General features: G+C 36.9%; 1 protein-coding gene across 1 annotated transcript; it reads right to left on the bottom strand.

The window, feature by feature from the left end:
* Positions 1–5082: 5082 nt before the first annotated feature.
* LOC139983490 (uncharacterized) lies at positions 5083–16919 on the bottom strand. Its single transcript, XM_071997056.1, has 7 exons — positions 16559–16919; positions 15038–15151; positions 13562–13771; positions 13138–13225; positions 9336–11990; positions 7587–7706; positions 5083–7020 (listed from the first exon to the last, which is right to left on the bottom strand). Exons 3-7 carry the CDS (start codon positions 13646–13648, stop codon positions 6779–6781), a joined length of 3192 nt encoding a protein of 1063 aa, XP_071853157.1. The 5' UTR covers positions 13649–13771; positions 15038–15151; positions 16559–16919; the 3' UTR covers positions 5083–6778.
* Between the last annotated feature and the right edge of the window lie 341 nt (positions 16920–17260).

A 17260-nucleotide genomic window follows, 5' to 3' on the forward strand; every position in this document is an offset into this window, starting at 1 on the left:
CACCGATTTAGAATTTGGAATGACCTTAAAGATTTTTTTAGCTCAAGTTATTCTTTCCAACATGGCGGAAAAGGTTGAATATAAAAACAATCTGCCAATTAATAGTGCAATGCAAATCATATGATTTTGCTTATCATATTCTGTATATTAATAATCTATGATATATATCCCAAGGATCCTGATTTCCCGGATAAGAGCGTATAAGAATTACTTTTCCTTATGTCGAGGTCAAAAATGAACAAACAGACAATATTAAAAAGCTTTCTGACACAACAGGCGGATCTGTTGATAAAATCTGAACCACTTTAAAGGACTTTAAAGGAAAACAACTTCATCAGATATCGTTTTAAGAAGTCTTGAACTGCTGTCATAAGTTTTTTGACCTTCACTTTTACCTGACTCTCACTTCTAGAATAAGAGTAAAAAAATCTAAAAAACTAACGAAAGAGATTAATCACAAATGAAAATTAGAAATATCTGTTTAGTCATAAATATGTGCGGGCAACAATTAAGATAGACGTGACAAAATAACGTTAAAAGAAAACCATGACAAAACTAAGGGATATGGACTAGACAAACCGTCAGTTGCGTAATTTTATCACTAAAAATGTCCTTATTTATCCCGTCAGAACAAAGAATCGAGAGGTACAAGATTGTTACATATAGTTACACGACAAAAATGTAGTAGTACATTCTAACTGCATGTATAAATAATTTTAAAGTTTCACTTTAACTATAACAAATATCACTGTTTGAAACGTACTGACGGCACTTGTCACCGTCACTGAACAAGTCTAGCTTTGAGATTGTCACTGCTCAGTATGTTTGGGAGTACAAATGTACCATTAATATAGTTACAAGCATAGTCAAATGTATTTGTGTTTATGAGTACCTATGAAAGATGTCACTGTTTCAGTGGAGCTATATGACAAAGGTGAATTTTTTACTGCAGTTAGACGACAAATGTCACTGTTCGATGTATCTTAATATATCTGTAGATGTAATTGTATCAATGTAAAGCCATGTGTGAAAAACGTTATAAAATCAGTGTAAGCTATTAAGGATGAAACTGCTTACGTGGGGTTGTAAATGATTTCATTACATTGTGAAAAATAGCTATGTAAACTTTCTTATTCCAGGGAAGCTTTGAAAGTGGGCGTAGATCAAGTACTGTTAATGTAAATATTGTAATGTTTCCAAATGACTAAGACAATGTTACTCTGTTTCGGTGTAGCTTTTAATATACGGAAAATTGTAATTTTGGTATGTAGGTATGTTGAAGAGTAGTCGAGTTTATCCAAATGTGCACAAAATCCAGAAAAATGGAAGTATGCTGACATATACTCGTATTTCATATTGTTTCAATCAGGTTAAAGAAGACACCAAAAGGGACGTTGCCTACTGTGATATGTTTCGTCACCGAACTCTTACATACTACATGATCAATTTAATGTACAACTGGTAAGATCGTTATAAACATTTTTAAATAGATGAGAAAACACGTCTACGCTCTCGTTTCGTTACGTATGAGTTATCTTCGTTTTAATGTTCCGATACTAAATGAGCACGTTTTCATTATATATGATAGAGATCTCAGTAACTCAATTTTTCAATATATATGAAAGAAACCTCAGTAACTGAATAACAACTCAGTTAGTCGCACTGACTGCCCTGTCATGCCTACACTTTTCTGTTATAATTATTTTTTTTCTGTTACTCCTTGTCACTTTTGGTGACCATGTACTGAAGGAGTGGTAATTCTGTGCACATTGTCAGATCAAGAGCACTAGGTGGTGCATTCTGTCCAATCGTAACTCGTATATACATTATACGCTCTCATTGACAGTTAAAGAAAGCCTGCAATACGCATGCACACCCGCAGAATCACTGTGCTGAGTGGTACAGGCTTAGGTCTGTAACAAAAAAGTCAGGGGTTTGATTCCTACCTTCGCCTGATTATGTTTTATACGGTTAAATATGTCTGTCTGTCTGTCTATCCTATCGATCGATCGATCGGTCGGTCTGTCTGTCTGTCTGTCTGTCTGTCTATAATGTACATTTCTACATACGGTAGAAATGGTGCAAATAATGACAAATACAATATATCAATTTATATATATATATATATATATATATATATATGTATATATATGTATATATATATATATATATATTGTCCTAATATTTTTGCTCCCAGAGACAAAAGGGGAGACAATGCCAGACACAATCGCGGATACGTTGGAATTGAAGACACTAATGAAGCATGCGTCTTCTATTCAAGATACTTGATACAATTACAGTCTTTTGCTATATTACGGTGATCGAATGCTCTGGTGGAACTTTCGCCCATTATATGTGAAACATCATGCGATGCAGTGACATGTAACTCTTAGTGGCTGAGCTTTAAAGATATAGTCGCAAAGGTCATTTAGATTATCACAGGCAACCTTTTATGTAGTTCAGTCTAAACTGTTTATAAAACTCTAGCCAATACATAAGCTATCATAATAGTTTCCATGTCCTTTTTACCTTAAGAAACCAAAGGTAGAAAAGTAAAATGAAACGTTAAAGATATAAAGATAAGAATCAGCAAACATCTTCTTCAATCTGTAATTTCAAGGCCATTGTTTTTATCTTCAATATTGAGAAGCGCAATAAAAGGACAATCTTTCTCAACTATTTAGCAAGTCAAGTTAGCTATTAGCAATTTAGTAACACGGTTTATAGCCTACCAAGAGAACTCATTTGAGACGAGTCGCTCGAGGGAAGTTCACCGCAAAGCAAATCAAATCAAACTCGGAGATATATGGACATTCTTATTGTGCGAAAAAGTAAGTTGGTTATGTAATGATATTGTTGGTTGTACCATACCAAATGATATTTCCTTTTCAGTGCAAAATTCTGCCTTAGACAGTCTTGTCACTATCCGGTTCATTAAAGTACAGTTGAAACGTTTAGAAATAATAAGGTATATGTACTATATTCGCCTCAAGCTTCCGATCATAGGATCTAGAGGGTTGTCCTTAAAGCCCATCTTGGGAAGATTTTCTTGATAAAGTAAGTATTTCTTAAATTATATACTCATGTTTAATGTTGCTATTGGTTACTGTCGTCTCTGGTTTTGGTTGTTATGGTGATAGATAGGCTCAGGAATGTTTTCGAAAATGACAAGCTTGCATAATTTTCTCATAATCTAATCTTAATTGTTAGTAACATGGCATTACGTAAATGAAAGTGGATAGCATTAATCAAGTAAATCAATGCGGCAGTCACGCCAGTTTTTCAACAACAAAACAAAATGCTTAGTTCTTATAGGGGACCGACAGGCGTGGCCGGATAGGGCTAACCCACAGCTTCAACCTCAACTGTGCTCCTTTTAGTCGTAAAGATAAATCATAATGCTCTGCCTTCTATCTCTACTATTTTGAGTTTTAATTATATGTTACCCTTTTCCATTGTTTGTTATCAAAGGTGCCAATTTGTTATATGTTAAAAACTGCTCTTTGTTGATCAAATTGTAATTGAAAAAGTGCCATTTTTTGTTGAAAACATTCAAGCCGCACTGAATCGGGTAGTACGAAATTTACACTGGAGGATCAATAAAGCCTACAGTTAACTTCGTGGTTATATTCATTAATTCAAAGTCACCTTTCGCAGCGCCCATCAAACGCCGCTCTATATCTACCTCTCGCTGTCGCACCATTTGAGCCCTCTCCCGACGCCCCTGTCTGTAACATTCCCGTCGTATGTCTGTCCCATAAAAGAGATACTGTATCGAGTACCTCATTATAATTGTCAGCAACTGTTGTTAAGATGTTGCTTAGTTTTTGTTTAGTCTCAAATAAATTGTCGAGAAATGGTTTCACAGACATCTTTCCTTTTCAGAACACATTCATTCCGACAACATAAGAATACCACTGCACAAACAAGATTTGGTGTGTATTAACAGTTTGATGTATAGAACATTCGGAGTGGCACATATCTAGCATCTAGGAACGGGTGAGTACTTTCAGATTTATTAAAATTAATAATAATAATAAGTTCGTTCGATTTTTGTTTTCTTTTTTGGTTCATACCAGGTTGTGGAACGGACAGAAGTATCACATAGCTACGTTTATCTAGGCTCCTTCACGAATAAAGCTTTAAAACATGTTGCATTGGAATGCAAATTGAAAAAGTTACTGTAGGGTCCCAGGACAGGAAACCACGACCACGTAGTCTTCGACCATAATTAGCTTAAAGGCAACAAACCCCCCCCCCCCCAAAAAAAAAGACCTTAGCTTGTATCTCTTTGACGGAAGTATTTTTCCTGTGCAAAACTCATTTGCAAATGTTTCAAGCTATTTTGAAAACTATATAGTTGGATATCCACATGCTTTCCACACGCTTTAATGAGTCATATGTACATATATATAATTATACACACACACACATACGCGTTTACGGCGCCTATTGGGGAAGCAAGTTGTATTAATGCAAACTGGGGACTTCTGTTCTGAGTAACTTTTGAATGATGTTTTTCACGTTTTATGACGAATACAGGCTGGCATTGCATGTTATCATATTGAGAAGGTAGAGAAGCTTTGTTTTCTTGGTTTGAACCTTTACGTGCAAAGTGGGGATAACACATTTTTTTGTGTTTGACATGGGACTGGGGATATACATATATATCCCCAATGTAACTGCGAGGAATTAAATGATATATCCCAAGGTGACTTAGATTATTTTCCTTTGATTGAGTGAGAATGTTGAATTCCACAAAACGAGAGTACCAGTGTTCCATTGCAACATGGGAGTCTTTCATTAAAGCATCTGTCAATCATCCAAGGGAAAATGTAACAGCCAGAATGCAAAAATGCATTGTGGTTTCGATGATGTAACAGGATACTTTGGCTTTCCAAGAGATCTACGCCAGTGGTACTTGCCCAAAGGTGCCAGATTTATAGAAACACAGACACCACTGTTGGTTAGAGTGCTATTTAAGTGCAGGAAACAGGCAAGGAGTCAGTTTATATACACATAAACCATGTCATTTCTTTCTCTTGCTATAAATCCATTACCTGTGTTTCACTGAAACATCTGAGTGAGAAAAAAGGGGTCCACATCCATATATTACATCAGATATTATTGCGTTCACATTGAGTCAAAATATGCACATAAACAAGATTCACACCTTTTTCTGAGTTTGACCCACTTTATTTTTACTTAAACAACAAAGTGAGCATATAACAAAACAGCAACTTTCAGTAAAGACAAATGCATGAATTTATGTATAACAAAAACAAAACCACTTGAAAGTAAAAACATAAGGTGTAGAAAGATGATTTCTATTTTGTCACATACTGTCACTTACACTTCAGCAGCAGCATATCACATGACATATCACCTGATGACAAAGTTGTTCTCTGTTGAGTGAACTCAATATTATTGTCACCATTCAATAAGTAACCGAACATGGGTGTACTTTCATAAACTGCCAACGGTGACAGACGTATTGAAAAAGTAAAAATACCTGAAAAAAGGCATATACCACATTTTAAGCTTACTTGAGTGAACTTGTTAAAAGCTCAAAGGCCATTGAGCGATTTTAAGTGACAACAAACAAACAAACAAAAAAGGAACACGATTTCTTCCTTGCAGTGTAAAGTATCTTGCTGATCTCCATAAACACTAATTAACTCTCACTAACTACATCAGTCACTTTTGTACATTTGAGCAGATATTATGTCTGGTGTACAGGAAAAAGCATGTATGGACAGAACAAAAAAAGAAAACAAAATTTAAAGCTGAAGGCATAATAAGTAAACGTTTCCCTTTCAACAAGAATAAAACTACTTCAAACAACAAACAGAAAAAGTTCATATCAATATTGGCAAGTCATTTTTGCTTGGGCAACCTATCACATGACATATCACCTAACAAACAATTGTTTTCTGTTCAGTGAATGCTTTGCTCAATATGAGGAGCTTCAGGTATATGCCACTATGAACAGCGAAACCTGCCAACTTGTTCCACACCAATTATTAACTAAGTGACTTTCTACGTAATCTGCCAAGGCAGTTTTCAATAAGTAAGTAATCCTTCTGTAGCAATACCTTAACATTAACAATACAGTTTGTTAAGCTTACTTCAGTGAACTTGTTAAACACTCAAAGGCCATTGAACAGTTTTAAATGACATCAAACAAACAAAAATAGGCAACAAAATTTCTTCCTTGCAGGTAGGTTAAAGTCCAGAAGGACCTTGCTAAAATTAAAACAAACTCCTTAACTTCTACAAAACACTTCCGTCATTTTTATTACTTCTGGTTTACAAGAAAAAAGCATAAGCTGAGGGAACATATTAGAAAGCAACAAAATTTAAACCCGAAGGAAAATTAAGTAAAAGTTTACATCTGAACAAGAATTAAACTACTTCAAACAAAAACAGAAGGTCACAGAGAAGTTGATGTCAGTACAAGTCATGTATCCCTGGGCAAACTATCATGTGAAACAAGTGACAATTAATAGTTTTTGTTCAGTGGATCCATTGCTCAATAGAAGGAGCCTCGGGTTCATTCAACTACCAGTGAAATTCAGTTACTAATCATACATGGGTGAGGTTGGTGCCTAAAGTTTCAAAATGTAAGTAATCTTTCGGTAACAATGATTAAAAATGAGAAATACCCCTCTTAAGCGTATTTCGGTGAACTTGTGTCCAAAACTCTCGCGTCAAATTCACTGATAAAAGCTTCTTTACAGGTTGTAGTCTGAAATGAATAGATCTGCATATGAACTCCTTACTTTTTTACAAAGTTTTTCTGTCCCTTTCGTGCTATAGAACAGATTTTGTTTCTGATGTAATCTTTAACATTAGTCCACCTTCGATTACGAAGACATGGTTCCAGACTCATGCAGTTCACTATTGCTGACTTTCCAGGCAACTTTGATGCTGCAATGTATTGTCCTAAGTGCCGATGGACTGCCGCTTGCTCCTGAGTGGTCCATGGTGTTTTCTTCTGTTTGTCTTTGAGCATTGGCTCTAAAAAAGTTGAAAGAGATAGTACAGATCAAGACACAGAAATATTTTAAAGCTGCACTTCTAGTGGGTCGGCTATGGTGACAATATCTCCTTTCATGTTATGTACTGAGATAATAACTATACTGCGCACACAGATAGTATTCATGTAAACAAAATTGAACTTTCCAACAATTACAATGAGAGACAATATCTAAAAGCAATATGAGCACTTTTACATTTTCATGTTCAAATAAAAAATATCAGCTTGTTAAGTATTTTGTTTTAAACAGCATGACTACTAAGGAGTACTACTGTAAATCAAAGCATTGACGGTTTTCTTTTTCTTACAAAACATGTTTGTTTATCCTCCCCATCCCATAAGCATACTGTTCCAATTTGTTCTTTAAAGCTCTACTTTTCTAGATATAATGCCAACTGGTAATCTACAAAGCAGTGAAGTTATTGAACCAACCACAATGCAAAAAAAGGCATTCAATTTTGTTTGCAATTAAAGCTTACTTTTTATTTCTTTTTTTTTAAAACATTAAACCAGAGCTCAAAGATATTCAATCCAGTATTTTCTATACCTGTTTGTTGAGCATCATTCAGAGAGTGTCCTTTCTTGATATCACTGTCATCAACAGGCTGCTCAATAGAGTCATCTTGATCAGAATCTTCTTGCTCATAGTCTCCTTCTGTTGCAACTTCTGTACATGAAAAAAGAAAATCATAATAAGTATGCTCAAGGATCAAGACTTTTGATGGCTAGCATTGAGGAAGGTTAGAGTTTGGCTTAACAGTTGAACCAAGGACCTGTATACTTACAACCTGTGCGAAAGATATCACATCACAGTCACTGGTGAATGCAGTTATATGGACTACCAGGCTCTTACGGATGAAATTTGGGATGTTACCCTTCAACTACCTGATTGAGGCAAATACTACTATAATCAGAAGTTGGCAAAGGACTGATTGATAAGTGGGAAACAAGTTGGGCAATTTATTTGATTTAAAACTTGGCACAATAATTGATATCAAACCCCTTTACTGTCTGCCAAGACCTATTCTACCACTTGAGCCAATGCACAGCATTTAGTGTGTTTAAGCCGACTTTTAACCGTCTCACAATATCAAGAACCTCATTTGCTAAGCAAACCTCTCACTAAAAGATCTGCTGTATTGGCCCTACCTATAGCATGCTATAAATAACTTATGTTATGGTTACTATGCATCATGTGAGCCCTTGAGTAAAACTTTGTCTAGTGTAGCTACATTTGGGCCAACAATTTAAGCTAAATCATAATGTGCACTTTGTGTTAAGAGAAGTACCCAATTTATCACTTGCAAATTCCTACAATGTAGCATGAGATGTCCTACAGGGAAATGGTACATGTAAAGTAAAGGTAAAGTGAAAGAGTTACATTGACAGTACAACAGATCTTGACATTAATAACTCTTAACTGTCATATTTGATGTTATTGTTGATATCCCGAGTCTATTGGTTTTAAAACAGTGTATATCCCCTCTTCACAATGGATGCTCCGACTGACATGTTTTTTTCAATTCACAATACAGTAGTCTTAACATTTATAACTCTTAACTGTCATATTTGATGTAATTGTAGATGTACATAGTCTATTGGTTTTATAACAGTGTGTATCCACTCATTCCCCAGGTTTCAACTGACATGCATTTCAATTCACAATACGGTAGTCATTCTAAACAATAATTCTAACTGTCATATTTTAAGTTATGCCTACTGGTTTTACAATAGTGTGCATCCCCACTTTACTATCCAATTTCCAACTGAAATGTATATCAATTGAAAATACAGTAGTCAATCTATCATAGTTGATTTTATTATAGACATCCCCTGTCTAGTGGATTTATAACAGTGTGTATCCCCACTAAATAAACTCCCTCCAGGTCTAGCTGACATGTATTTCTAAGTTTGTGGAGCATTTACCAGTTTTCCAGAATTTCCTGGTTTAAAACTTAGTACCAAATGTCTTAACTCTCCTCTTGGCCTCAGCTTTCCCATAGCAACTTTGTCTAGAATGGAGGGATTTTGGGAACATTGATACTCCATGCATTCAAGGAAAGTTTCTCAAGATGGTATGTAATGTAAGTAAACAGCAATCCACTTTCACTATTGTTGCTAGCACAAAATCGAGTGATTAAACAGACTTTACCATACTTTTCAAAATCATGGGAACTGTGTTTGATGGCAAACCCCAAGTTTAAAATTGTAATGGGGGTCAGGGCCCATGGGTAATTAATCAACAATTTATAAGTGGGCTTATATGGGGAGAAAACTTTAACATATCAAACTTTACCTTCATTTTCCTGCAAATCTAGTTGTTCCAAACTCTTTCCTTGCAAAACCTGGACGGGGTCTCCACTGCCACCCTCAAGGGCAATCAGAAGCTTTGAAACTTTGGCAACTTGGATAGTTGCATCAGGTAAGCGGTAATACTCCCGATGAACCCTTACGTCATGACCCAAGAAGTTGGCAAGGACATCTAGTTCGTTGTCTTGTAGGGCCATTACTTGGGACATGGTTGCGATGTGCTTCCTTAGCTGTGTTGATCGAAGCAACTCTGGTTTTTTTGCACCACATGCACAAGAGAATTTACGCAATGTGTCGCAGGCACGGATATAATGAGTTGACCCTTCTGGGATAGCAAATACAAAGAGGTTTTGGGGTTCTATTCCTACAGCATCTCTATGCTTTACAAGCTCATCAACAGCACATTTTACATTCTCTGTGATAAGAACAGGAACCGATCTGCCGCGTTTTCCAACAATTTCGACACGCCATATGACTTTTGCCAGGTTCTGTTCAAACTTGCTTAATATCTGCATGTCTAGAACATGTGATTCGCCTTTCTTTAGTTTTGCATAGTCTTCCATTGTCAGCTTTGAAACCTCGCCCTGCCGTTTGCGGTTAAACAAAAGTATCTGTGTCAGTGTGATTTCAGCAAGGTTTCTCCAACTTTTCTTGATTTCCTCTACAGCTTTGGCTTTCTTCAAATCAGCTAAGCTACTCTCTGCCTCTCCTCTGAGATATTTGGAGAGAAGAACAACATCTGTTGTTAGAGGGACCAGTTTGGGGTTGTTTCTTTTGCCTTCGTACAATGTCCGCAAAGCATGAGAGGACACTTCCCAATCCCAATTTTCATTGAGTAAGGTGATGACATCTCGGGCCTGCCTCTCCTTTTCTTTGTTCTCCTCAATCAAAGCCGTACTGACTACAAGCATAGCCGCTTTCTTCAGACTGTGCCCAAGTTTAAGTGCCAAACTTGGTTTAGTGTACTGGTGGGTCTCTTCGTCAAATCCACACACACTCCTGACAGATTTGAGGAGAAGTTCAAACCTTGATGGGACAATTAAGTCGGCCAAGGTAGCACTGTGTTGTCCACTGATTTGTCGATATTCAAGTACAAGACGAGCTATTTCTCTTAGCTTGTTCCTTAGGGTTTTGAACTGCTCTTTGTCGTGTCCATGTTTGAAACAAAACTTTCTAGCCAACTCTACTATCATAGGATCCCCTTTGATACAAACCGATACATCATCACATAGCAAAGAGTTCAAAAGTCTGTGAATGACATCGCCAGCACGAACACCTAAGGGTGGTGGTAAGAGCATTCTTGCATCTCGGAGGAAAGAATGTCTTCTTTTCTGTTCTTCACTCTCCTCATGATCCTGCTCTCTTCTAAGTTTACATTTGTGCCTGTAAAATTCATTACGAGACAGGTAACCAAGACAATCCACGCAAGGCTGATAGTCATTGGGGTCTCCACATTTCTGTGGTCGATATACAACTATCAATTCACCCTCTCCTTTGCTTAGTACCTCATAGTTATGCAAGTGATTTCCATAGTTTCTCATTTTTATCCAAAGTTTATCTTTTTCTGGTCCTTTCTTTGCGGCCAACCATTCAGCCACCTGGGCTGTAGTGCTATGCTGGAGAATGTGAACATTTAGTTTTTTCTGTGGCCTGGAGCAAACGAAGCAGTACGCGGGTTTGTCATAACATCTACCGTTAGCAGTATTATGGGTTGTCATAACATAGACCTTGCTTTCCGTCTCGGTACATGAATGTGATGTGCTTGCAACTTCATTGCTGTTAGAATCATTTTTTCTTGTGCTAGGGCTGGTTTTTTCTTCTGCAGTTGAGCAGCTTTGAGTAGGACTTCTTCCTTGACCATTGATAGGAACAGACCTTGCCCATCTTCTGAATGGAATAACATCTGAATGCACAGAACACTCATCATCTGAACCAGGAACATATGATTCAACATCAGAATCGTCACTGCTTGGTTGTGAACAATCTTCCACTGACTCAAGATCACCATCTAATGACTCTGTGCTATCTATTGACCCTGTATCTCCCTGTGCTGACTCTGGATTACCATCCTCTGACCCTGAACCTGTCTCTGCTGACTCAAAAGCTCCACTATCTCCTAGAAATCTACCTACTGTCGATTCTGTGTCACTGGTACCTATTATCTCAGTATCTGGAAGTGACTGCACATCTTCTGCTATGGCCGGATGCAAACCTGCTACTGATATGAAGTTCACACCTGATGCTTGTGAGGCGTTTTCCGCCAGGTAAACGATATTCTTCGTATTGCAGCTGGCCATCGAGGAATCAGTCACTGGATCTGTGTGACCCTCTACAGGTAGGTTTACAGCTGGAATCTGGTCACTGCAGTCTGCACCTGATGCTTGTGAGGCGTTTTCTGCCAGGTAAATGATGTTCTTCGTATTGCAGCTGGCCATCGAGGAATCAGTCACTGGATCTGTGTGACCCTCTACAGGTAGGTTTACAGCTGGAATCTGGTCACTGCAGTCTGCACCTGATGCTTGTGAGGCGTTTTCTGCCAAGTGAACGATGTTCTTCGTATTGCAGCTGGCCATCGAGGAATCAGTCACTGGATCTGTGTGACCCTCTACAGGTAGGTTTACAGGTGACTTTTTAGCAGCACCTTAAAGAGGAAAAGAGCCACAAAAAAAAAGCACTTGTTAACATTGCTTTATCTAAATAGACAGCTTAAAACTGCATCACCAATGTTGCAAAAAATCATATGAAGTATGCCATTTATTGAGTTACACTGAAGAAGACAAAAATTACCCATATTAGCAAAATTATGACATTGAAAATGAAAATTAAACTTTGATTGCAAACAAACCTTTTTGAGCAGTTTCATAGTTTTTGTGCAATCTACACATCTAACAATTGTGTTTTCCTAAAATGGCAGAGAATGACCCAACATGGCCTTTGACCTCAAGTTCCTGACATCCCATATGTGGAAAAGTCAAAGACCATTTTGATCAATATCACTTTCAAATTGGGGAATGAGAATATCTTGTGTTTTCACAAAATAGCTGAATATAAATCCTTTATGACCTTTGACCTCTAATTCCCCAACAACACCACTGATGCCCCCTTACTTGGTGATCATTTTGACCAAGTGCATCATATCGGCAAAATAATGCACAAGTAATAGCAATTGTATGTATTTGTTGACAGACAGATAGATTGAGCTGCACAATGACTAAAGATCACACTAGTAGGCTATCAGCTGAGCTCTTTGGGATGACAGAAACACTGGTCTTGTGAGTATTGCATGTGTGTGCGATACTGCATGCCGACAGTGTAAACAAGACCTACATAAAAAGTGTACACTGAAAACAGGGATAAATCCATATTATACATGGAACAGGGGATATCCTCTTCCATGCGCAAAGACAAAGATACAGTTAAGTGAGTAAAAAATATCTTGAATATGTTAGCAGTACAAATTAGCTAGAAATTACAATTCACCCCACTCCTTGTTTACATACAATGTAATTTGTTGCAACTGTGTGCACTCTGTGACTGTAAAAGAAAAGAATATATTTCCTCTTCTGTGAGCCTAAGCCTTGCCTTCTGTAAGCCTAAGCCACACATATATATATATATACACACATATATATATAGATGCTCATTGATGAACTTGTACACTGAAAGTGGGGATAAATCCAAGCTATACTTAAGGGAACTGGGGTCACCTATACTGTCTTTGTGAATTTACAAACATTTTCAAATTTTACAATAGGTGTTGAAGATAAAATGTAAGTTTTTTGACTAACCTTTATCAGTAGACTTCCCGGAAACTTTTGAAGACACACCTCCTTCCACACAATGTGGAGGTTGAGGACTTTCTCTGCCTTGTTTTGTCTGTTAGAAAAAAAAATAGATATTAACTTTTATTTTCATATTTCATGAAGAACTTGACATTTGGCTTCAATATATTGTAGTATAGCAGACTGGTCTATGGAATGGCTATGAGATCTTTGAATTATATATACTTTGACAACAGTAAACGATACAAAGAAGATGGAACCTAACTCTTACCATGCAGCCTAAACTGGGGCCATGTAGTATACTGGTGATTATGGTCCCAGTTACATGATTCTAAAGCTTGCCCATGTGATAACTGATTGAAATAATTTGTTTGGGTTGTCAAAGCCTGCTGAAGCAAATTGATAATAATGTTAGAAACAATGGTCTAACCTGGGTGCAGTTCTTCCACGGTAAGTTTCCAACGCCGTAGTTATATAGCAGTTCTTCACCCCTTTCGATATTCCTTGATGCAAACATGCATAATGCTGGTTCACCGCTCACTTGAATTATATGAAGTTTTACATTCACTTCTCTTTTTCTCCATGGTTAACAAGTCTTCCTAATTTAGGACCGCACGTTGGTTCCTCAGTTGCATCAATGCTATAAATGAAAAAGCCTTGTTTGTTAATAACAATGGATCAATAAAGATAGCAGGAAAACAAAGATAATTATGAACAATTGCAGCCTTAATAACTCCTAGGTTAACCAAGTAGTGTCATATACATTACACATTGTTTATCTGGATAAATGAAGGGAGAGAAGGTACAAATGCAGGCTTGATTCAGTATTTCAATGGGTGGTGCAGTTTATCTCAATTTCTTTTCACAACTAAGTTTAATAAATGGATACCTGTGCTATAACAAATACAGAGTAAGCCATACATTTCAAACTCAGTTCCAATATACCAACAATAATAACTCTTGATTGGACAAGCCAATCGATCATGCACAGCTGAATGCAAATATGATATCGTGTCACGCACATAATGCACACAGAAAGACGGGCAACAACGCATAGATTCTTTCAAGAACTACGGATTGCTAGGAATAGAGTAACTAAAAATAACCTTGAACTTTACATGACCTTGTACATACACTTCTCACAAAACCCACTGCCTTACCAATTTTCCTTGCCCTTACACTTGATGAAGAATCTGAATCCAGATGAATTTTCATTTTCCAGCTGATCTCCTTCTGTAGCTGTAAGGCACTTTCCACTGTACTGTAAGAGAAATTCCCCCTTTTCAAAGAAGGAATCTGTTACGACTCCTCTACCTGCAGTAAATAAAATCAGTTTATGGTTATTGTTGAGGGGCCAACTCTCCAGTAGTAGTCTCCACCTCGTTCTTCAAAAGGTAGGGGTCACACTAGTGGTGCCGTCAGGGTGGCCTGGTCGGGGGGGTGCACGTGCCCTCCCCAAAAAGAATTGAGCCTTCCCAGGTGCCCCCAGATGCGATTTGTAGTGCTTATAAAAAATACTCAAACAAAAACTTTATCTGCCTCAATTACAAACATAAATATCGGACAGACTAATCCCCAAATTCTTAAAAATAAAGTTACTTCAAGTTGCAAAATATAGCACCCTTAATTAATAGAAATTTTTCAAAGGACAGCATTCACAAATAAACATTGTGCCCCTCTAATTAAGTGCTGTCCCCCCTCCCCTGTGCCCCCAAGATTGAAATGTCTGGCTACGCCACTGCACATGACATGTTTTGCAGGACAGACATAATTGACATGCGCTTACTTTTACTTGCAAAGGCAGGATGCATATTTTTATTCTCTCTCTCCCTTTTTCTTACTACACCTACAGTATATCAAGCCATGTACTGCTCACATTGAAAAGTATTGTAGTATTTCAACTTACCTTTTTGTGGTATTTCTTTCACTGAAAAACCTTGCCTATCTTTCTTCTGGTTGATATATTGTTTGGCCACATCCTCGTGGTTCAATCGCCTCCTTTTTGGCCTCATTATTTTGCCTGTCGTCAAAAGGAATAAGATTAGAATAGATTGAGAAAGTGACTAAATTCAAATTCATTGCAATATTGGAAGTTTCAGAAATATGTAAAAACATGTCAATAAAATAAATGTTTTTAACCATTATTGTGCAGAGCTCTTCATCAAACATTGTGCAAATTGACAGTTTGCTATTCCTAGCCCACATACAGTATTAAGCTTAATAAACATGCATGGAATATTATTAGACAACAATAGTGCACATAACATCAATGTAAACTGGGAATAGCCTATCTTTTAGTTATTGCATACTGAATTGGTGTGGCATTGACAAAACACATAACAGGAAAACCTCTGTACACAGTTCAGAGAATTTGTAATTTCAGCATACCGTACCATTTTTGTTTTAACACATGGGCTAATATTACTGAAATCAACCTCTCCTCCCTTGAGATAATAAAGAGGTTGAATGATAACAGTGAATTTTTTCATTACCAATACCATGCAATCACATGTTTGCTACAGGCAAATATATTTCATCATCATCTTAGCAATGTAGAGGACCATAGTTTTTCTGAACATCTCATGTAATTTCCCAATGTCAACCAAAATTTATGGAGAGCAAACTTTAATTACATTTCTCAATCATTGTCTTCTACCAACTTCAGTTGATGCCAAATAGTGTTAACAATAACATACTTACATCATACATGTAGTTGTAGACTCCCCCCCCCCCCCCAACTCCTTTCAATGTAGAACATTTTCCACTTAAAATGATACGGCTATTCAAGGACTAATTAATGCTACATATTTTCCAATACTTGTCCTACAAAAATCTTAAGTATTAGTTATTACTATTAATTAAGCATAGACTGAGGACTAGACCAAAAGTTAGGCTACATGTAGGCCTACGCCTGCACAAATACAATGCGTGACATTGCATGTACTAATTGGTCTAAAGTATGTCATAAGCTACGCAGTAATAACACGATCTTCAATGTGGGGAGGTGATGTACTGATGGTAACGTTGGTTGTCCACAATTCCATAGCAGTTAATTAAACATCCCTTGGAAACGCCAGTGAAACATGTATAATCTAAGAATGACATGTTGACCAATTTATATATTTTAATATAACCATAGCTTCTGTAAATTAAAGTATTACATTTCTACCTGAAAACCCATCTTGGTCAAATTTTAGCCTTACTTAAAAAGGCACTTGACGATGTACCGCAACGTTAAAATTAAAGCTAGGCCTAGCCCCGTATATGCCTAACGTAAACATTTAGGCTAAGTTACTGCATCGACGCTACCCTTATCTAAGTTGTTAGATTTGCTATTTTGTCTACTTTTTTTTAGTATTGATATGCCAGTCGGCTGATTTCTTACAATAAGGTCGTCTCCTTCTTTTAAATTTGAACGAAAACTCACTTGCATTTGGTAGGTCGATTTCTTCGTTAGTTTCGTACTCGGTGTACACACGGTCTGCGGAGAGCGCGGGAAATGTGGCGCGCCAATCGGATGTTGTGAAACAGGCTTACACCGGTGTATGAAAAAAATTCCATGCGAAGCTTACACACTTTTTACACCTAAATGCGTTTAAAACCTGGATAGTGGGGAACATGCTCAGAACTCACTGACAACCCCTGAGCATGTTATTGACACCCCATTTGACTGTATTTTGATGAATCTAAAATTGGGGATATCCCCGTTATGCGGAGTATCCCCAGTTGACGGGTGTGTATCCTAACGATTATCCCCGATAGGCGCCGTTCACGCACGCACACACACACACACATATATATATATATATATATATATATGCTTTCCACACGCTTTAATGAGTCCATATGTACATATATATAATTATACACACACACACACACACATATATATATATATATATATATATATATATATATATATATATATATATATATGAATATAGACTCTATTTAAGATATTATAAATAGTCGAGTTGCGTATTTTGTAATGTGCCTTCTACCTACATCAAGTTAAGTACTTATAGAAATCTCCCTGTCTCTACAATGTATTAATATTTACACCCTCTATTAAAAATAGCTCACAAAATATAACGATATAATTGTAGATGGAAATCTTTTTAAAATCTTT

The sequence above is a fragment of the Apostichopus japonicus genome, chromosome 16 (genome assembly GCF_037975245.1).
Source record: "Apostichopus japonicus isolate 1M-3 chromosome 16, ASM3797524v1, whole genome shotgun sequence".
Lineage (NCBI taxonomy): Eukaryota > Metazoa > Echinodermata > Holothuroidea > Aspidochirotida > Stichopodidae > Apostichopus > Apostichopus japonicus.

What these genes read in the sequence shown, in the direction of transcription:
- LOC139983490 (XM_071997056.1), bottom strand. Translation starts at nt 13,648, where the DNA reads ATGTTTGCATCAAGGAATATCGAAAGGGGTGAAGAACTGCTATATAAC. An exon ending in CGTGGAAGAACTGCACCCAG is followed by an intron (nt 13,226 to 13,561) that starts GTTAGACCATTG and finishes TTTTTCTAACAG; the next exon opens with ACAAAACAAGGCAGAGAAAG. An exon ending in CGGGAAGTCTACTGATAAAG is followed by an intron (nt 11,991 to 13,137) that starts GTTAGTCAAAAA and finishes TTCCTCTTTAAG; the next exon opens with GTGCTGCTAAAAAGTCACCT.